The 23,261-nt window shown below is 42.8% G+C and overlaps 1 protein-coding gene across 1 annotated transcript in view; it reads right to left on the reverse strand.

Annotated features, from left to right (window-relative positions):
- The window catches only part of PHEX (phosphate regulating endopeptidase homolog X-linked), a 228,764-nt gene that overhangs the window by 185,016 nt on the left and 20,487 nt on the right, over nt 1–23,261 (reverse strand). The window contains exon 3 of the mRNA XM_004709915.3: nt 19,126–19,287. Within this exon, the coding sequence (XP_004709972.1) occupies nt 19,126–19,287 (162 nt within the window). The remainder of the gene's footprint in view (nt 1–19,125; nt 19,288–23,261) is intronic.

Below are 23,261 nucleotides of genomic sequence, written 5' to 3' on the forward strand. Positions count from 1 at the left end.
GATGAGGGCAATGAATGTACAAATGTGCCTTACTCAACGGGTGGATGTATGGATTGTGATAAGAGTTGTATGAGCCCCTAATAAAACGATAGAAAAAAGTCATGCTTATATATACAGTAGTCTACGAAGTGAACGGGAGGAGCACAAGTGGTGTACTGGTTACGCATTGGCCTGCAATCTGCATGGTCGGCAGTTCGGAAAGCACAAGAGGAAGACTGGGCTTTCTACTCCTGTCAACAGTTCCAGTCTCCAAAACCCGCATGAGTCAGCACCGACTCGATGGCAGCGACTTCAGGTTTGTTTGTTAAGTGTACCCTATGTAACATTATACCAATGTTTAGATCCTGTTCGAATGACCAAACTGTGACACGGAGACACAAAGTGAGCACATGTCGTTGGGGTTGGACTTGCTTGATGGAAGGTTGCCACAAACCTTCGATTTGTGAGAAAGTATCATCTGTGGGGTGCAATAAGGCGAGGGAAAAGAAAATGAAGTAAGCCTGTATATTCTTTCAACCTAGCACATCATGGCCTGTTTTCTCCTTGGGTGGTACTTAAAAGCCACCTTTGGAAGGTCTGTGGTTGAATGTCACCTCTAATCAGACTATTTTTAGTCCTTGTTGATTTTCCAGGCTACAAACTTCAATTTGGTTTCCAGACTCCTCGGTTTATTTACCGTACTGAGAAATTTCATTTTTCTCACTCACACTGCATGGGTATTAAACTCTTAGGCAGCTAGACCTGAGAATCTAAATCAGCTTGCAAAGCCTATTGTTATTCTCATTTAAAAAAAATGGAAACCACGTTAGCTAAGTCATGGTCTGTAGATCCCATAGCCCTCATGTTTTCACACGAATTGTGTGACACTCGGCTTTTCAGATCCTCAGACCCAGAGCCAGTCAAGCATGGGATTAACTGGGTCTGTTTGACATACTGAAAAGACAATAAGAGCTGATATTTCTCATTCTTCTGGAAAACTCCCACCTAAATATAGGGAAAGAAAACTGTCAGAATTGTTTTCTCTGTTCATTTTTTATGATCATCTTATAAGTAATAATTGTTGGTTGGCATCATCTTAAGCAAAAAGGACGAGCAGTTGATTTTTGAGGGATTAAAAACCTCTTAACTCATCGATCTCAATCATGGGTAACCAGATGACACAAAGAACACCCTCCCCGCCACTTTGTCTGGAATGAAATCAATTTTACGAAACTGCCAGACAGTCTAATGGAAGGGAACTCTTAAACTATTCACATATAAATGAATTTATACGAATTACACTTATCAGTCTTATACTTTTTAAAAATTCATATTAAATTTTAGCATGACTCCTTGAAAGCAGGGCACTACAATGAATCTGCCAATATGATAGTTTAACTCATAAAAATAGCTTTCCTATTTGGATTATTTGTATCCTAGCAGATAATTATATGTAAAGCTTGTAGCAGACTTAATGTCATTAACGTTCTTTGATTTTCCCCCCTGCCTCATAATTCACCAATGCTAACATTATGAAGAAAAGGCCATGTGTGGTTATATCCTGTGATGCTCCTTTCTGAGTGTCCCTGAGACATCCAAGACCCAAGAATGATGGTGTCCAAGTTTCAAGCACCACTCAGTCCCAAGAGTGCTTGATAAGCTCTCAATCCATTCTCCCAACATTGATGTATCACAATGTTCTTCTACAAATGAGGAAACCATCAAAACGTGTCTATTGAAACTGCATTAGTCAAAAAGCTTAGCTACAAATCCAGGTCTCTAACTTCTGCTCATTTAATATCAAGTACCTAGGAAAGATCCACAAGACGTTTTCCTGCGAGAGAACAAGGCCCCATGTGGCCAACTTAAAGGCAGCTATGCCATCGTGAAATTTCCTGACAGGTCTCTCAACCACAATTTGGAGAAAGGTCTTCCCTGGTTACATCACTACTTGCTTTTACAGTGGTGGAGTGGCTTTGTGAGCCTCTTTGCCCTGTCACCTCTGTGACAAGGGACAGCACTCTGCAGGTACCTTGCCAGAGGTGGGAGGCCTAGAATATTTAGAGCAAAACAGTGAGCTCATCCCAAGACTTGACTTTATCTACATGTTTGCTCTAGTCTCAATCAGCGGCTTTCAAACTTGTCAACGTATCAGAATTGCTTGGAGGCCTTGTGGAAGCACAGCTCACTGGGATGGGTCCCCAGAGTGTCTGCGGTAGAGCCCCAGAATCACCAGTTGCCTGGTGGTGGTTGATGTTGCAGATTGGGGGGCACACTTGGAGAACTTTGGCTTTAAACCCAAGGTGCTCACCAGTCCTTCTGGATGCCTCTGATGCCCAGAAAGCTCACTCATTCAGGGTCTCCCCTCCCATCCCCACCGAAAGCAAAAGGAGAGGGTTTCAAAATGAACCTCGTGAAGCCCCCTCATACGAAGCCCCTTCATACAACGATGATACTCTCACTAGGCCTCGCCAGTTGATTTCGATGTCAACCTTCTTCACCAAAGGCCCAGGATCAAATTTACTTTGCTTTGTTTGGCTTGGGAAACACTTTCCTTACTTCGGCCCTTTGGGGTCTAAGTTTTCAGTTCAGCAGACCTCAGCTTTAAAAGACCCCAGCTTTAAAGAGTTCCTTGCTTCGAGGTGACCTGCAAGAGAGGTTTGATGTGAGAGACTGAGCTACTGGAGGAGAAGGAAACAAAAATGGGCGCCATGCCAGGAAGACCGCCAAAGTGGGGAAGAAGGAAAAAGCGAAATCCAAGGCCGTTATTTTCGACTCCAGCTGATACCACACCCTAAGAGGAGGAGGAAGAGGATAAATGCATCCCCGAACTCCTAAAAAATCTGAGCTCCAGACTTCAGGATGGCTCCCTCATCTAGGGAAGCAACAATCAAGACACTGTAAACACAGGATTCAAAAGCCACTTCCCACCTCAGCCCTGGTTGCCCTCCCACCTTCCCGGAGGAGGTAAGAGAAGCAATCGTTCTATTCCTGGATGTTCAAACCACAGTGTGTGGTCAAGGGCAAGTGTGGCTCTAGACCTGGGTTTCTGAGGATGAAACCCAATTTCTTTCCTTCTCTACCCAGAAGCCTCTCCTCCAAAAGAAGGGAAGCCACTGCATCTTTGGCACAAGCAGTGGGTCCAGGTAAAGGCTGAGCAACACAGACTCAAAGAAATAAGAAGCGAGAGCTCACAACCCTGGCCACCAGCTGCAGCCGTGACTTCCCTTCGGATTCTGCCCTGAGGCTGAGGGTGCTTGGCTACGTTCAGAGAAGCCAGGATCAACAGAGCACTTTCGTGCTGACCAAATTAGGCAATAGAGGGAAAAGATAACCCATAATGCTTTGGAGTGTTTCATAATGGGGAAGACCAACTGCACCTTCATTTGGATAGGAAGCTAAAAAACAAATCCTCATGTTGTGGCCTTCTGAACTGATCTCCATTCGTCAACTACCTCCTCCAAGCCCCTGTGCACTCGCAGCTAGCATGCTCTGCTACAATGCATCCTTCCTCGTGTTCCCCTGCCTGACATTTACAAATGGCTTCCCACGACCCGAGAACAAGTCATTGCATGCCCTGTAAGGTCATGAGGCCCGGCCCCCTTGCCTTCCTCTTCCCTTCCAATTCCTTTCAACCTGAGCGCCAATCACACTGGGCTTCTGGGGTTTCCTCAAAGGCACCAGCTGGAGAGAGCCTGGGCTCATGCAGCTCTTTCCGCCTGGGTTAAAATTGGAGACACTGAGACGTTAGACCCATAATCTGTGGGGGACAAATTATATGCCTGGATTGGTTTGGGCAAGTCACATAATTTCCTTGACCTTCGCTTCCTCGGATGTAGGGCAAAGACAGAAATAAACCACAATGGCCGACATCACAGAGTTAGACCAAGGGACGATGGAGAAAACAAATGCTTTGCTAAAGGAATAAAATTAGTATCCAGAAGCGCCTGGGCCTTGAGAGGGTGACGATATGAATTTAGAATAGATCATGGGTAGTCCAAATAGCTCAATTTGGAACTTAATCAAATGGTCACTATAGGAAGTCCTCTGTCCAGTCACATAGGCAAACTTGTGGGTAAACCAGCACGTGTGTGTGTGTGTGTGTGACACAAATATCAGTTTCTGAACTTAACAGATCATGAAAATAAAATTCCCTTCTCGTTTTATCAATTAAAAGGTGCATGGATGGTTTAAAGAGTACCTCCATGTGCAAATATCAACACCAATGAGGCTTTGCAGACAAACATGCATATAATTGATTTTCCTGTTATGGGTAGTGTCTTTTTACATGGAATGTTCTCTTGACACTTTAAAGCAAATAGTCCATCATTACTAATTCATTAAGCATTTACATAGATGCTATTAATCATGATGAACTAATGTGGTATTAATGGGTAGGTTATTAATCTGCAATTACATGCAGATTTCCTTCAAGTTTCCCAATTTTTTGGAGGACGAAAGCAAAGGAAGATGAAATGAGCAAATCTCTCAGGAATGAAAGGGGAAGAAATCTGTCTCCCTGTACCCCACCCATACTAAATTATTATGTCTTTCTTTGGCCTGAGAACTCTTTGCATTTTCTCAATGCAATGACATTGGTAAAATATGCGTTTTCATCAAAATGATCGTGTGGATGGCGAGTTAAAGCCACCACACGCCACGAGGGAGGAACGTCATCAGGGACGTGAGCAGAGTGCTTCCTCCAGCCTGGCTGCGCGACTTAGGGTGTGTGGATCAACTGGGTGGGCATCACCGGAGACCTTGCCGGGCCCTTTCTCACACTGGCTGAATCAGAACCGGCAGTTTAGCAAGATTGCCAGGTGATTCGTACTCACGTTAAAAACTATGGGAAACTGTTCTGCCAGCTGGCAGTGAGTGGAAGAAGGACATGTGTATTTCGGGGGTGGGGTGGGGGGCGGGTGTTACTGCCACACCATTGTAGGTTAACCCCTCGCTGTGCTGAGGCAGGGACCCCCGTGAGTATCATGGAAATAGTTGAAAGCACGCTTACTGGGTAAATGTGACCTGCAGCTGGGGCAGGGTGGGTGGGTGAGAGGCGCCTGGACTACCTGAAATATGATTTGCATACCCTCATTTCACCAATTCAAAGATACACACACACACACACACACACACACACAATCTTAGCATTTCTAAAATCGGTCTCCTGCTTAAGACTACTGTCAGCCAAGCACAGGCACTACGGAATAGCCTGCCCAGGGGTGAATCTGATCACAGTATTTCTACAGTGGGCGCTTCCACGGAATTAGGTGCCTGGCTGGGAAACAGCCTTTTTCAAAATCTTGAGGAAAATTTCACTACGACTAGGCAATGAAAGGAAAACTTGCTGCGTATCCAAAAGGGCTGCCTTAGAAGGGGACAAAGATAAAATAAAAAACTCAAGACAATTCCGGGAATACAGTCTCAAGAAATGCTGACTCACTTCTGTTCTTTCTGAGAAAGAAAAAGAGAACAATACTGTGGGGGAAACGTAGACATGAACAATTGCAAATACAGGAGAATGGGAAGGTGCCCCAGTGGCACAGAGGGTTAAGCATTGAGCTATCAACCAAAAGGTTAGCGCTTTGAACCCACCAGTGGCTCCATGGACAAAGATGAGACCCTCTTCTTCCATGAAGATGTATAGCCTCAGAAACCTCAAGGGACAGTTCTACCCTGCCCCACGGGGTCACCATGAGTTGGAATCTACTTGAAAGCATTGGGTTTGGGTTTGGGGGTAGGGGAGGAAGTCTTAGACTATTTAGCCCATCTTTTTTTTTTTTTAAACTTTCCTTATTCTTCTTGATGAAGGCAAAGGATAATATACGATACAAAACGAACATCTAGATCTAAAAGAACTCATTTCAATGACTATAAAATAAAAATCCTAAGTGGTAAGAAAGCCTGGTCCCATAGCTCAACCTTAATATCCATGACATAAGGGTGCATCTCACAGTTGATAGCATTTCTGGCTCAATGAAATATGATGCTCGTTTTGTGATGGCTTCAGAAGATTTTGCAGTTTTTTGCATGTGGCTTTGGCTTAATTTTAAGTCAAATAAATAGAACCAACAAAATGTCATATAACTAAACAGTTAACCACTTCAGAAGAGCCAGTATTTTTTTTTCATTCTGGAAATAATAAATATGTCAGGAATATTGAAGCTGTGTTTGGATTTCAATAAAAGAAACCACTCTAAAAATTATTCCAAATGATTCCCAAAGGGTTTGAAAGAGAACTGAACCTCCGGGTGAGATGAGACATTTTCATTCCTGAAGATTGGGTTTCGCCTCCAGGTCTCAAGCGAGGGTGGAAAGGCAAGCGGGAGGCCTGTGGTGAGAGCGGCTTCGTGGGCGTCCTGAGACACAGTGGGCTGTGCAGCCTGCAGCCCGCAGCCAGAACCACAATTGCCTCCTTTCCTCACCCAGCTCTTCCTACGCGTCCCCACCAGACAGTGTTTCATTCTGGCCATGATCTGCAGCTCTGAAACCCCAACTTCCTCTGCCACAGCCCAGAGGTTCCAGACTGACAGCAATACCACTGACCTCAATTAAAATTAACTAGAATTCTAGGTCTTCTTCTACTTTCCCTGGTGTGTCTCCAGATCAGTATGTGTATCAGCTGGGGGTGGGGTGAGGGGGTAGGACGTGTGTGTGTGTGTGTGTGTGTGTGTGTGTGTGTGTGTGTGTGTGTAAACTCTCTTTCCTACCTTATTCTGGGAATTTAGCAAACCATTGGGGAAGGTAAATTGAGAAAAATCTATGTTAGCTAGGGCATCACTTGACCTTATTTAATGTCAACTAGCAAGTATACTGCCATGTGGTTATTTTAAACGGATCTCCTTTCCAAAAATCTTCCCAATCGACGGCAGCCACCATTGTCTGCAGCTTAGTCCATCTGGACTTCACCTTGAAGGCTGGAGTGAGATGCCATCGGGTCCATTTGCAACTCATAGTGACCCCATGTGCCAGAGGAGCACAGCTGCGAGGGTTTCCTAGTTCCCTAGGCTATAGGGAACATTTCCAACAACCAAAGACATTTTTTAAAAGACAGTATTAATAAAGATACTGATAATAAAAGGCAACAATACTTAAAAAAAAACTTTAAAAGGGGGGAATTTCACGTATAACAGAGCCAATTGACAAGTCATTGGAACGGCACCCCCTCACAACTCAGAGACTACCTGTGGGACTTTTGAGTTCTTGAGATGGGGCTAGTTCAAATGGCGATGGATTGCAGAGAAAAATAACCACCGGGTCTCAAAGAGTTCATTGGGGGGGTGTGAAATGTAGAATATTTAATTAATTTTTCATATTGAGTACATGTTGAAATTATACTTTATTTAGACATATTGGGTTGGATAAACCTATTTCTTTTTAAATTTTCAGTGTGTCTACCAGGAAATGTACAATTATAGGTGACCACATTTGTGACTCACATGTTATTTCTGTTGGGCAACACTGGACTGGAAGGATGTGTGCGAATAGGGGCAAATTATTTCATCTCGCTAAGCCTCTGTTTTCACAACAGTGACATGGAGATAGGGTACTAAAGTTCAACATTTGAGGAGAAAATATTGAAGCTGTCGAGGATTCCACTTCATTTGAATCCACAATCAATGCCCATGGAAGCAACAGTCAAGGAATCCAATGACCCATTGCATTGTGCACATCTGCTATAATAGCCCTCTTTCAGGAGTTTAAAAAAAAAAAAGCAAAGCTGTCACCTTGAAGGCATCCACACAATGGTATTTCAATCACCGCATACACACATGCAAAAGCTGGAGAATGAATTATCGATGCCTTTGAATTATGGTGTTGGCAAGGACTATTGGCTGTGCCATAGATTGACAAGCTCTGGCTTGGAAGAAATCCAGCCAGAATGCTTCTTGGAAGCAAGGATGGCAAGGCTGCATCTAAGACACCGGAGACAGGATATCAGGAGAGAAGGAGCTCTGTGGTGTAGTGGGTTACGGAGTGGGGTATGAGTTAGGCTGCTAATACAAGGTCAGCAGTTCGAACCCACCAGCTACCCTGCAGAAGAAAGATGGAGCTTCCTGCTCCTGTGAAGAGGCACAGCCTCAGGAACGCAAAGGGAGCAATTGGGACCAACTTCATCCTGTAGGGTCACGATGAGTCTGAATCGACTTAATGGCAGTGAGTTTGCTTTGCTACCAGACCAACTCCTGGAGAGGGGTACCAAGGCTTGGTAAAGTGAGGGCCGGTGACAATGAAGAAGGCCCTCCACAAGATGGGTTGGCACAGTGGCTGCAACCATTAGGTCAAGCACAGCAACCAATCTGAGAATACCTCAGGACTGGGAAGGGTTGCATTCTGGGGGACATGGAGCTAACGCGAAGAGACCTAACAACAAAAGTCAACCAACTGAATTCTGAGCCTGACTCCATTGCCTACTAACTATGTGGCTTTGGCTCGTTATTATATTGTTTGATGCCTCTAAGTCTGCATCTACAAAGTAGGCATAACTCTTCTATCAATGAGACTGGTTGCTGGAGGTACCTGGGGGTTCACACGGTTTGCATTTGTCTATTAACTTAAAGGTTGGCCGTTGGCACCCACAGATTAAAGGCCTAGTGATCTGCTTCCATAGGGATTATAGACCAAAAAACACACACACCAAAACAACCATGAAACTCAATTCTACTCTGTAACCCTGAATTTGTTTGTTTGTTCGTTCGTGGGAGGGGAGGGTGGGGGCTCGGCTGAACATCAGGGAGAAATGGAGATTTTGCTAGATGCTAAAGATGTTTGGCCCATCCACGGCCCCATGCTTTAGTTGAACACGTCTCACCGAGTTGATGGTGAAAAAGCAGCTAAAGCCACCTAATCAGGAAGGTTGAAAAACGCGAGAAGGAAACTCTAGATTCAGTTTTGCCATTCCTTTCTGTGCGCTACCAACTTTTTCATTTTTTTAGTATCTCGGTTTTGCCACTGACTAAGTTGGAGGGTCAGCACAACACTAGGGGGTCAGTGAAAGAGAGGACAATCCTTCACTGGGCTCAAACATAACAATGATGAGAACGGCCCAGGCACTGTTTGGTTCTGTTGTCGCCATGAGTTCGAGCTGCCTCCGAAGGACCTAACATCCATCCACTAGGAAGTCTGTAAAGGTAAGTGATGGACCCCTTTCGCTGCAGCACACATTCCAAGGCCCAGGAAAGCAGTCATTGACGTCTGTTATTAAAACTGGATGACCCTTGGAAGTTCTTGCAAACATCCTGTGTTCTCAGCTCCAATATGATTCCAGCTTTTGGTAACCAATAGCAGCAACAGGTGGCTACTTGGAGGCGCTTCAGGAATCCTCACCACCAAGCTCATGTGACTCTGCCTCCAAAGTGTGGCCTCTCCACCCAGTCAGGAATGTTCTTCCCTTTCCCAAGTCGTCCTCTGTCGGAAGTGATGTTTTCAAAAATCGGAGGCCCTTGGGAACAACTGCGAAGTCAACTGCACTCATACCCATGCTCCTGGGCGTGGGCAGGTTCAAGAGTGTCATTTCGGGCGTGTGTGTCTTTCTCGAGATGCACACATCCTGTGTCATTAGCTGTGCCAGAGAACTTATATTTAACCCAAAGAACCTATATTTATTGACAATCTTCTAAAGTAAGATGTTTCATTCCTCCTACAGCCTCTAAGCCAACATGCCCCCTATCTGTCTGGTCGCTCCTGTCTCCTCTCTCACCAACAGCCCTGCTCATACCCTCCTTCCTGCCAACAAAGTCACCTGACCTGCATTCATTTGGTCTTTTTGCAACTTAACTCCCAGCACCGACACAATTTCAGTGTCCTCCTGCCCTGCACCCCACCCCCCACCCTCCATGGCAAATGGAACCAAGAGTCCATGTCTGCAAGTTTAGACGAGTAACTTCTTTTATCTACCACTCAGGACCAGAAGGCTTCCAAAAGTTCATGGGAAGAACTCTCTGTTCATTCAATTTCTCCATGAACTTTTTGAAGCCCCCTGCCGCCGTGTACTTATAATTAAAGACTCTAATTACTGTTTTCAATCACTTTCACCATTAGTAAATACTTTTAACTGTACCATGGCAACAGCCGTAGCTTCTCTAGAGAAACACTGACCTTTCAGGTTCACTAACTGCCTGCTTTCATAATAGGCACGTGGCCAGACTTAGTAATTTCATCAATAAATACTTTGAGTCTGTAGCTTAGGCAATTTCATAAAACCTCTATCTCAAGGGTGGGCACTAGCACATGTCTCTGAAAACAAAGTTCTGATTTCATCAACCATCCTTATAGAAATATTAAATTCGAGTAATATGCTCATTACCCACGGATTCCCAACTGTAGACTCTTCAAACATTTTGGTAATCTTTGGACTCCTGAACCCATGGGGCCTGGTAATAACTAACTCTACTCAAAACAGCTGATTGAAGTTGTATCAAAAAGCCAGATAGATTTAAGTAAATGCTCAGAAAGCATTTTGTGAGCTTTCTAAGCCTGCCCAACTATCTTTACATATGCAGGGATTCTTAATCCTGTGTGTGCCTGTTGGAATCTATGGACCATTCTCTGAATAATTTGTATATATGCATGACAGTCGTTCAGGTGTTTACCAAGGAACCCAATTATACTGAAATACAGTGGGGGGGGTGTCTTTTAACGTGTGATGTCTTAATACAAGGTAACTTTAAAAAGTTCCTGTGAAAATTCTGTTTTCTTTTCCTTACATTTTTCCACGAACATTTTGAAGCCCCCTCTTAAGTGTGCTGCATTACAAACTCATTAAATCACAGGATGTAACACTGGATCTAACAACTCCTACAGTTCTGAAGCAGAGATGAACACAGGCAGCATTTCCAGGTAGTGGTAACATCTATCAGAAGATCAAACCAAACCAAACTCACTGCCATAGAGTCAATGCTTACTCATAGCGATCTCCTCTGGGTTTACAAGACTCTGTTTACAGGAGCAGAAAACCCCGTCTTTCTCCCACAGAGCTGCTGGAAGTTTCAAACTGCTGACCCTGTGGATCACAGACCAACATGTAACCACTACACCACCAGGACTCCTTTATAACATGACAGAAGTGCTCAAAGACCAAATGTGGCTAGGGGCTACTGTATTAAATGGACACAGCGACTCAAGACTCTTAATTATAATACCTACTGGTGAATTTTGTGATATGAATATTTTTATTTTCATTAGGGTAGTCTTGGAAGCCTTATTCATCTCTGATCTCTGTATCTCTAGGATCTAACTCAATGTCTCTTATTGAATAGAATCAGGGAGTATGAATTCTGGTTGCTGTTGGCAACAATCTTATGACAAAACAGACACAAAAAGAAACATGTTATAGTGGATGTTGGAGTACAGAGAAAGAGAGAAATGTGATCTTTAATAACATGGTTCAGCTGCTAAATCAACCTTTGCCTGAAATCCACATAATCACTAGATTTTTTTTTGCTTACATGAGCCAGCAAATTACCTTAAAAGTTTAAGCCAATTTGATTTTGGGTTTCTGTTACTTGGGACTGGATCAAAGTATTTGATTGGGGGGGGGGAGGGCGAGTGTAGATTCTCTTTAAATAGTCTTGAATTCACAGAGTAATTAGTACAAGCAAAATGCTGTGCATTTCAATCACATGGAAGCAAGTGCACTTCCCGATATTAAAAAGCAGACCACTCAGAATACATGAAAGGAATCGAGCTGATTCTTGTCAAGATTATCTAACTTATTTGTAGTAATGACAGAAGTACAATCTGGAGCTACAGGAGGAGATCATATCTTCCCATTGAATGCTTGGAGCAGATACGAGTCAAAAAGTCAGAGAGAGAGGGAAAAACAAACGTGCTGACTGTCCGCACTATGGGAACACAGTTGTAACTCACAAGGGCCATTCTTCATTGCTTCTTGAGTTCCTTTCCCTATTTAGAAAGAGATTACATATTAGAGATGCACTCACATTTTCCGCTGAGCCTTCAGGAGGAAATTCATTTCTCTATTTGAAGTCAAGTCCAGGTTGCACAGTGGTGAATGCATGTGGTTGCTAACCAAAAGGTCAGCAATTCAAACCCACTGGCTGTGCCACGGGAGAAAGATGAGGCAGTTTCCTTCCATGGAGACGATAGCCTTGGACACCCAATGGATGGCACACTGCTCTGCGCTGTCTTACTGCCTTGCTACGAGTCAGAAGCAACAGGATGGAGAGGAGGAGATTTGAAGTGAGTGGCTCCAAAGTGTCAATTGCGCTTTGTATCTTGTTTAATGGACAACTTCCTTCCCCTCCTTCACACTCCACTATCTCCACCCATGCTCAAATGACCTATGGGATTGGGAAAACTATCAACAACAAAAATAAAAACTTTTTCCAAGAAAATCATTTCACTTAACGTTTAATAGTATTCAATACAGTCCCAAATAGGCATGCAGAAGTGCAGTGTAGTAAGTGACTAGGTGTGGCCCTTCTAGCCAGTCTCTGAAACTCCCGCCAAAGGACATCTTCCTGATGGGTGGGTGTAAAAGAGGTGGGGGGAAAGATGCTAACAGGATTATAAGATTTAGTTGTGCGTGATTGTGAACAGAGCTCATTTTGATTGCAAACACTTGGCATGCTCACAAAGCGATTGGTCAATCTTGCCATCCTGATGGAGTATAAAATGAACCATCTCAGCAGCAGAAGGGAGGGTGGGGATCTCACTGCCATCAAGAAAGAAGAGCCAGGCATGGAGTGTGTCCTTTGGACCACGGGATTCAGGACACAGAAAGCTGTTACAGGAGAGTGGAGGCACAGGCACAGCAGCAGAGTGAAAGGCAGAGCACAAGACAAAGAGGACTGAGTGCCTTCTTGCGGAGGCATCCACTAGCGTGGAGTGCCCTTAAGGACATTGAATGGGAATGCTGGGCGACGTTTGTAACATTGTGTGCGCAATGCAGAGGCCAAGGACCAGAGAAGAGGCTGTTCTACCAAAGAACTATGCCCTGAACATGTCTGATCCGGAATTGTAATCTGTTCACTTTCCTAATAAACCACGGAATTGGGAGTATTGACTGAGAAGTCCGTGTAGCTGCTGCAACGACTTTTCAAACACAGCATAGCTGCAAAGAGTGCCTTGGCAGGGACGGTAAGTAGCAGTATTGGTCACAGAAGAAAGAGCGTGGAGTCCTGTCTGGCCTCTGCCTCACAGGGATCAACTTTAATGATAACGTGATTCTCGCATTCGCTTGTGTAATCAGGGGTCAGACGTTGCCCTCCACTCTTTTTACAAGGACTGGGGTAACATTTGTATAATGCATAAAGTTAGTGCTTCCTGTATTAACCACATGAAAAGGAGCCAACATGGTAATCACTGAAGCTATGGGCACTATAGCAAAGTGTGGTGAAGAAAGTGAGATGGTGGCCAGTGATCTAAAAGAGTAACATCTGGAGTCTTAAAGGCTTGCATTAAAACAAGCAGTCAGCTAAATGAGGTGTTGACTGAACCCACACAGAAGCAGGCCAACCTGTGTGATCCAAGAACTATAAATAATAAAAACCAAACCCAGAGCTTAAATTTTTTTTTCTTTTTAGTGCCCGAGGCCCTGCCCCCGCCCCTGCCCGCACCCCTAGAGCTTAAATTCTGAACACCCATTTTCAGAAGGCTGGGGATGACAGTGGAAATCCAATACCCATTCACAGGATCCTCCATTTGGATTAAGCTTCAGGTGAATCCTCTCTGACTAGGGACCAGAGATGCGAAAGGCCCTGTTACCAGACAGAGTGCATTGCAAGGCACATTGCTGCAATTAGTCACAGTTAGATCAAAGTGTGACACCTTGTCATCGATCTCTCACTTGAATCAATGTGCAATTGTTCCATTTTTTAATATCTTCTGCTTTGAGATTTTCCTTTGTTTCATTGTTGTTTGTGTTCAGTCTTGATTTTATACGATTCTCTGTATAAGTAGGTTTACCCAGATTAGGTAAACCTACAGAGACAACAACTGGATCAATCGACTTACAGGAACATGAGCAAGGGGAAGGTGGCAGGAAATAAGGAGCTAACAACTAGTGAAGGAAGAAGAAATGTCCTAGAATTGATTGTGGTGATGGTTATCCAATTCTTATGAATGCAATCTATTGAAATGTATGGTATATGATTTGCTTGTCTGTGAAATTGTTAAAAATAAACAAACTACTTTTTAAAAAAAAGAGCTGGCATGGTCTGGGAAATATAGGAACCTGCTCTAAGTGGGTATACCCATAGGAGAGTCACTCAAAATTCTGCGTATTCATTCAGAATAAAATGGCCACCACTGTGTGTGGATGATTGGTCCTTAGTACTTCCCCACCCCACCCTCAGTTTTACTAGTCTGATATTATTTGTGGTAACTTAATAGAAGCAAGGCTCAATCTGGTACATCATTGGATACACATAATATAGGGAAATGACACAATTCACTATGTCTTCACTAACTTGAGCTTCCTAAGCATCAAATGACTTCACAAGAGCTGAACTGGAGTTTTCAGCTTTCTATTATCCTTGAAAGATGGTCTTCCTAGGAACACTGATGATAGGAAAAAATGAGATTATAGAGGGAGTTATTTAATTATGGGAACCATCTGAATCTCTGCCAGCAGGTATTTACAAATAAATAATCCATCCATGAGTCACAATCATCAATTGTCTGCTCACTAATGCATAGTCCTTACTTCATCTTATCATTCTGCTGGTACTGTTTGTGCTTGAAAATAATAAAATACTGTATTTCTTCACAAACTAGTGGCAGAGTGCTATTTCATAATAGAGATGATCTGGTCCTCCCTTGAGTCATCTGTCTGCTCTTTGACACAAGTGTTCTATCTTACTCATTTCCCCCATGTTTCCTAAGTATTAATGACACTAAATTTTCATATGCTTGTTCATAAACACTGACTACATGCTGTGTCATCTCCATGATCCCATGAAGGCAAATCTGGGGTTGTAGGGTGGAAATGTGAAGACATTCAAACACATGAGTATATTTAGCCTTTAAAAAAAAAGTAAATCCTGCTTCTTGAAGAGAACAAGAAATAATTTTATTTTCCAAGCAAACATTTGAGTTCTCCATGCCATTTAAAGAAAAACTTCACAAAGCCAGGTTGCTGACTTCAATAGAGGGCAATTTTTCATCAGCCAGGTCTGTCAAATCCATTTTCTTTCAAATATTGGACAACCAGATCTGTGTGTTCTCTATCAGCCATAAGAAAATGGTATTCTCTTGATTGGTAGTATTGGGTTTTATTTTGGGATGTTCTTTTCATCAAGGGCAGGGGAAAATATCTAGACAGTATTCAATATTGTTGAAAGCACATGACATTTACAAAGGATAAGACCAAAATAAAACAAAGCGTTTGGCAGACATCATTTCAGGAACCTTATAACTAACTCTGGGACAAACACAGTGAGAGCTGCTCTGTTCCAGGAACTAAACTGGACCCTTTATAAAGGGCAAGTCCTTCGGGTCTCATAAAAATTCGAAGAGATGAGTCTTCTTATTTCCAGTGTAAAGATAAGAAAACTAAGCTATGTAGAATCAGTCATTGACCTGGGGGACATAAAGGGAGCCGAGATTCAAATCCAGCTTTTTTGTGGCTTCACAACTCATGACCCGAGTAGCATATAACAAGGGGGAAACTAAAATAACCTAAATGGCAATATAAGAATTGATTAACCTCGCCCATCACGCACCACATGTTCATGGGGAATCTGGTGCTAAATCATTCGTAGACAATCTGCTTCTGGGTCGGGGTTTCGTAAAAAGCAGAGCAACTCCCTCACTGCAATCTATTGAAAGTCAGCCCTCGACACAAAGGTCTATTAAGAGAGAGAGAGAAAGAGAGAGAGAGAATTGATTAAATATTGTAAGATAGGTAGGACCGACGGTTCCAGGGAACATGAAGGGGAGGTGGGTGAAAGGAAGGGAGGAAGTAACAAACCCAGGGACAAGGGAACAACAGGTGATTTCAAATCGATGGTGAGGAGAGCATAGAACGCCTAGTGGAGTTTGATCAAGTGCAATGTAGCCGAGAGGAATTACTGAGAGCCAAATGAAGGTCAAACATGATCATGGGACAGGAAGAAAGTAAGAGGAAATAGAGAAAAGAACTAGGAGGCAAAATAAATTTCTAGAGGTATAAATATAGGCATGTAAATATATTTATATATAACTATAGAGAAATAGGTCTATGTACATATATTTATATGTTAGTATTAAGGTAGCAGATGGACATTGGGCCTCCACTCAAGTACTCCCTCAATGCAAGAGCACTTTGTTCTAATAATCTGGCATTCTATGATGTTAACCCTCCTGATACGATCACTGTAGACAAAATGGGTGCATAAGAAAATATGGTGAAGATAGCTGATGGTGCCAGGCATGTGGGGTCTTAAAGGCTTGAAGATAAACAAGCAGCCATCTAGCAGGGAAGCAACTAAGCCCACATGGAGGAAGCACACCAGCCTGTGTGATCACAAGGTGTCAACAGGATCAGGTGTCAGGCATCAGAAGACCCCAAACAACCATTTTAATGTGAACGATAGGATGGGGGGGTGGGGCGGAGTGGAGACCCAAAGCCCACCTGTAGACAACTGGATATCCCCTCACGGTAGGGTCACAGGAAGGGATAAGCCAGCCATGGTTCAGTATAGCACTAAGGAAACCTACAACATTCCTCTGGTTCTTTAATGCTTCCTCCCCTCCACTATCATGACCCCAGTTCTACCTCACGAATCCTGATAGACTGGAGCATGTACACTGGTACAGATAAGAGCTCTTGACACAGAATCCAGCATAGACAAACCCCTCAGGAATAGTAATGGGAGTAGTGATACCATGAGGGTAAGGGGCTGGTGGGAGGAGAAGGGGCTGAAAGGGGAAGCCAATCGCAATGATCAACGTATAACCCCTACCCCCAACCCTGAGGGGGACGAACAACAGAAACATGGGTTAAGGGACACTGCAGATGGTGTAAGATATGAAAGTAATAATTTATAATTTATCAAGGGGTCAAGAAGGTAGAAAGGTGGGGGAGGGAGGGGAAAAAAAGAGGAGCTGATACCAAGGAGTCAAGTAGAAAGAACATGTTTTGAAAATGATGACCATATATGTACAAATGTGCTTGACACAATGAATATGTGGGTTGTTATAAGAGCTGTAAGAGGCCCCAGTGAAATGATTTACTAAAAAAAAGAATTGATTAACTATAATATATCCATACCCAGGAATCATGCCAAATAATTATACAACATCCATCTTTATTGATATGAAAAGATGTTCATAATATGTTATATAAAATGATCAAATTATGAAATAGATGATCTGATCTCTTTAGATATATATAGAGATCATTTTATATGGATACTTGCATTTTAAAGCTTTACTTTACACCAGACATCATGGGTTGGCAAACTTTTTCCAGAGTACCGTACTTACTCGAGTATAAGCAAACCCAAATATCCGCTGAGGCATCTAATTTTACCACAAAAACTACTTAAGAAATGTGCTGAAACACAGCCTATACTCGAGTATATACGGTATATATATATTTTAGGCTTTATACACCATAAGGTCACTGTCCTGAGTATTGAACCCTGCTAATTATAGTGGCAGATTTAACATGACCATATACAATACATAAATGAATGGATGTGGCTGTGTTCCAATAAAACTTTATTTACAAAAACAAGCAATGAATTTGATCTGGCTCACAGGCCATAATTTCCTGACCTCTAGTGTATACCACACACACACACACACACACACACACACACACACACACACGGAGTTGATGCGGAAAAGTTATTTCACAAAGCAAGAAAACATAAAGACACAGAAATACACTTTCTGAGGAGTTACTTGGCTATAACTTAAACAAAAACTTCTCACTGGCATTGAGTCACTTCTGACTCATAGCAGTCCTGTGTATGTATCAAATATTCAACTGAATACTCTTTTAACCCATCAGTTCCTTTTCTGGAAAATTATTCTAAGGATACTTTTATAAAAGTGCCCCCAAATGTGTACCACAATGATCTTTAAAATAAGGAAAGATAATCTACCAATATAAAACATGACTATAAGGAATGCATCTTCTTTTGAAGTAGGGTACAGAGGAGAATGCAGAATTCCAGCTAGTTTCATTTTTGGTTAATGTAAGGGTATGCATATTTACCTATACACAGAAACAAATCTGGAATGACCTATATGCCCCATCGCTGTATTTGCAGCTATTTCTAAGAGGAGATTCATGGGAAACTTTCTACTTTTTACCTGTTGATATTGTTCTTTTTTATTTTTCCAATTGAGCTTGGAAATAAAAATGTTCATTTCTAAAATGAAACAGCAACAACAACAAAAAACCCTCTCTGGATCATTTACTTTTATTTCTATGGACTGTGAAGGAACCTATATGCAGAATCCTCTTCAAACAAAATTCTCTGATGATAATTTTAGTTTTTACATTAAGACATCTCCCCCACCCCCACCTCCACCCCCCAAAAATCTTTATCTTAACCACTCCATGCCATGCCCTGATGACACTTTTGGATATAACTAATGTCAAAAAATCATCTATCTAGAGACTGTCTCTTCTTTTTACCTTTCGATACATACAAGACTGTAAGGCGGAGGGTCGGTGCGCATGTGCACATGTGAGTATTTGTATGTGAGCTTGTCATTGGTAGAGTGGTCATAAGAGAAAAGAGTCTTCCCAGAGCTAACTTCGAAGTGAGCAAGAACAATACGACAAGCCCCAGGTCATCCAGAGTTCTCAAAAGACAAGGCGGTGTGAGGTCTCCTTTGCAGACCATGGAAACGCCCAGCACAATGAGCAAGAGCTGAAGTTTACTCTGCACAACACACACACGTAAATCTACTGATACAACATCGTCTTTATTAACTGTTGGTTTGCGCCCACTCACAGTCAAATGCAAGCTCTTGTCCTTCACACGAAATTGACCCTGTGATTGCACGGAGATCTGGGAAACTGGAATTCCACAGTGTTCCTTTAAATCTTCCACTGAAACGTTTCTTGTGAATTAATTCGCTATAGTTAGAAAGTGTGCAGTCCCGCTTCAAACCCCAAACTATGTTTCTCTTGTCAAATAACACTCTCTCTATAGTACATCGCCAAACCCAGGAGAAACTTACCTTTCAACTTTAGGTCCACATTATGTCTCAGCCAAGGATAAACCCCATAGCTCGGCATATCTTCAGGAATCGGATTATTGTTTATCCAGCCATCACACGAGAAACGGAAGAAATTATCACAGGGGTCCACAGACAGATTTACTTTACTCAAGATGGCAGCAGCTATTTAAAAAAAAAAAGAAAATCATAGGATTAATAATAAGCACTGAATGGTGTGTACTGTTCTTTTCCAAATTAAGTATTTCATATCAACCAGGTCCCAAGCCCTGGCTTTTCCAGTTCCCCTCAAATGACTTCCTGAATCAACTTCACTAGACTAAATGACTGCATTCTGAGTAAGGAGGTAAGAGATTAGTGGTTATTGTTATTCATTTCTGCAAGGAGTGAGACAAAACTACTAATAGAGTCAGTAAAAAGTTGCTTACAAAAGAGGAGTGCAACTATTCTTGCACCCTGCTCATCCTTCTGCAAAATGACTTTGCTCCTCTTCCCGTTAAATGACAGGGTCTAGCTCCCCTGCCTCAAACCTGGCATGGCCTTGTGACTTGCTTTGACCCATCACTATTTCTTTTGTGCCTTTCCCCCAAAGAATTCTGGGCTCTTCAATTTATTCCATGTTAAAACGGAAGTTTGGGCAAGCTCAAGGGCCTAAAATGATATTCCTGTTAAATTGTCTTTGAGTTTGGGGAGCAAAAAGGTGTCTGAAGGGACAGAATCAAGGCTGTAGGGTAGAAGAGGTAAGGTTTCCCCATGAAAGTTTCCTAGAACAACCCTTAAAAAATGAGCAGGTGTGTTGGTGCACTAAGAAGAGACTATGAGCGCACAACTTCCCCGGCCTTTTCCTCACCCATGTAGCTTTCCACTTTCTTCACACTTCTTCCGAATGAACCCTGTGGTCATATTCTGTCCTTCGAGAATGTCAAAATTACCCCCTTTGAGAGACAGTAACTGGATCAATGGTTCCATGGGGGTGGGTATGTCAGGGGAGGTTGGGGGGCGATGGGGAGCTAATAACGATGAGTACAAGAAGAAGGACAATGTTCTACAACTGACTGTGGTGATGGTTGTTCAACTCTTCACGATGTGATTGAACAATTGAATTGTGTGATATGTGAATTATATGCCAATAAAACTGTGGGGGGGAAATCACGCCGCCCCCTTCCCCCCTACCCTTGAGCTGATCTCTTGGTCTTGAAGTTGATTGGCTTAGCTGAAGCCGCTGTTTTGATTGGACCTTTCTTTGGAAGCAGGAGAAAGACCCAGCTTTCTATTCCCAGGACAAGTGACAGTCGTAGGAACCCACAGGGGCAGTTCTACCCTGCCCTTCAGGGTTGCTATGAGTCAGCATCCACTCGCTGGCGGTACGTTTTTGCTTTTGAACACCCTGACAAGACTAAGATAAATGTCTTACTGAGAGAACTTGCCTACACCCATCCACTGATTGCAGAGAGATGTTTAAAACTGCTGTGTCTGGAATAAACCTATGCATGTATGAACTTAGACCCTAACCGTAATACTTTCTGACTTATACTTTTATAAAAACCTGGAAGGTCAAGTTTGAAATTAGAATCCTTGGGTTCCTTGACAAGCCATGCAGCCCTCAGAGACCCACACAGGCCCCGGGAGGAGGAGGGGAGCCACTGAGCAGGGAATCCTGGGGTATAGACAGAGAATGCCACCACTTTCAGCCTGAATACTCCCTGACTGGGGAAGCATGAGTGCAAAATTGGAGCTCTCTAAACAAGGACTTGAAGAGCTCGGATGGCATAGTAGTTCGGAATTAGGCTGCCCACTGCAAGGCCGGCAGTTCAAAACCACCAGCAACTCTATGGGAGAACGATGGTCTCTCGACACCCGTAAAAAGTTACAGTCTCTGAAGTGCACAGGGGTAGGTCCATCCGGTCCGATGGATGGCTATGAGTCAGCATCCATCTGATGGCAGTAAGTTTTTAGAGCAAGGACCCAGAGCAGGGCCCTTCTTGCTCAGGACTAGAAGAATTGAGGACTTGTATAAGTTAATAGAAAGATGCAATAGATGGATATACTGCCTTTTTTTTCATCTTCCATAAACTCATATACAATTATAGATGCAAGACAGTGGATATGTAGAATATTTATGAATCCACAAATATGTATCTCTAGCTCGGTGGGGGGGGGGTCTTTCTCAGGACACATCTAGGTCAATTGGTGTAGCATAGTCCACAAAGGCAATATTCTACATCCTTCTTTGGTGAATAACTTGTGGGGTCTTAAAAGCTTGGGAATGGTCACATAAGATACAACTGTTGGTCTCTTCCCACCTGGAACAAAGATAAGTGAAGAAAATAAAAAAGTCAAGGAAGCAATTAACCGAGAAAATTAATAGGCCATGCAAATCACAGTCTCCAAGTAAGAAAAACAGATGGTGCCTGGCTACCACTACTAACTGCTCTGATCCAAACAATAGATGTTCCTGGACAGAGGAGGAGAAAAATGTAGAGAAAATTTCAAAATTATAAGAAAGACCAGACTCACTTGTCTGATAGATATTGGAAGAACCTTGAGACTCTGACCCTGAGACAGCCTTCAAACTTGGGACTTAACTGAACCCCAGGGACCATTGTTCAGCCAAACAGTAGAGAGTACCCATACAGTGAATGGTAACACATATGCGGAATACATTCCTCACAGAATCAAATGAGAACAAAGGGGTAGCATTTTCCCAAAAACAACGTTTAGAAGGTAGAAAAGGACCACAAAGACAGACAAATGAAAACAGCGAAGGCAGGAGGGAAGCGGGAAGAATGTTATTACATTGAGGGGATGCAACTAATGTCACAAAACAAAATGTGCATAAACTGTTAAATGGAAAATTAATAAACTTTCACTCAAACGACAATAACATGGGGGGCAGGAGGGGGAAATAGTTTCACTACAAAATTAGAAGTTTCCAAAATTCCTAATATTGAACTTCAACTCTCTTCCAATCAGTTCATTCTGGTTCAGCCTCCTGCTGAGGATTTGTATTTCCACCCCAAATATACTGAATCAGAATCCATATTGCAATATGATTCCCAGGTGGTCTGTAGAGATCTATAAAAATCACCTGGGCAGCTGATCTTTGACAAATGACCCCAAACTATCAAATGGGATAAAAAGAATGCCTCATCAACAAATGGTGTTGTATAAATAAGATCACGATGTGCATAAGAATGCAATAAGACCATATCTCTCCCCATGCACAGAAATGAATTCAAGATGAGGGAAAGACCTAAATATAAACCCTACAGCTATCAGGATCATAAATCAGAAAATTGGAACAAAATTAAGGGCCCTATTACAGGGCATACATAAACTATCAAGTATGAAAGGGACGTACACAGAGCAGAAGACAAAGTAAATGACTGAGACCTGCTAAAAACAAATTGCTTGTGTACATCAAAAGACTTCATCAAAAGAGTAAAACAAGGGCTCACGTGTTGGGGAAGAAAATCTTTTCCAAAAGATTCTTGGTAAAGGGTTTAATTACCAAAATTTATGATACTCTGCAACCCCTCAGTAAGAGAAAAACATGATCCACTTTGAAAAGTTGGCAAAACACACGAACAATTTACCAAAAAATGACACTCACGTAGCTAACAAACACATGAAAAATGCTCACAATCACTAGTCATCTTGGTGATTCAAATTAAAACTACAAAGAGATACCACCTTACACCCCAATGATAGCCCAATTAAAAACAGAAAACAACAAATGCTGGAGAAGATGTGGAGAAAATGGAATTTGAGATTCACTCACTGCCTCACTCACTCACTGCCTCACTCACACTCACTCACTGTCTCACTCACTCACTGTCTCACTCACTCCCTGCCTCACTCACTCACTCCCTGTCTCACTCATTCACTGCCTCACTCACTCTCACTGCCTCACCCTCTCACTGCCTCACTCAGTGACTCACTCTCACTCTCTCACTGCCTCACTCTCTCATTGCCTCACTCACTCCCTGCCTCATTCACTGCCTCACTCACTGTCTCATTCACTGACTCTCACTGTCTCATTCACTCAGTGCCTCACTCTCACTCTCTCCCTGTCTCACTCTCTCACTGCCTCACTCACTTACTGCCTCACTCACTCTCCCTGTCTCACTCTCTCACTG

Source organism: Echinops telfairi, unplaced genomic scaffold (assembly GCF_000313985.2).
Source record: "Echinops telfairi isolate 266 unplaced genomic scaffold, ASM31398v2 ScPeMD7_53;HRSCAF=182, whole genome shotgun sequence".
NCBI classification, from domain to species: Eukaryota; Metazoa; Chordata; class Mammalia; order Afrosoricida; family Tenrecidae; genus Echinops; species Echinops telfairi.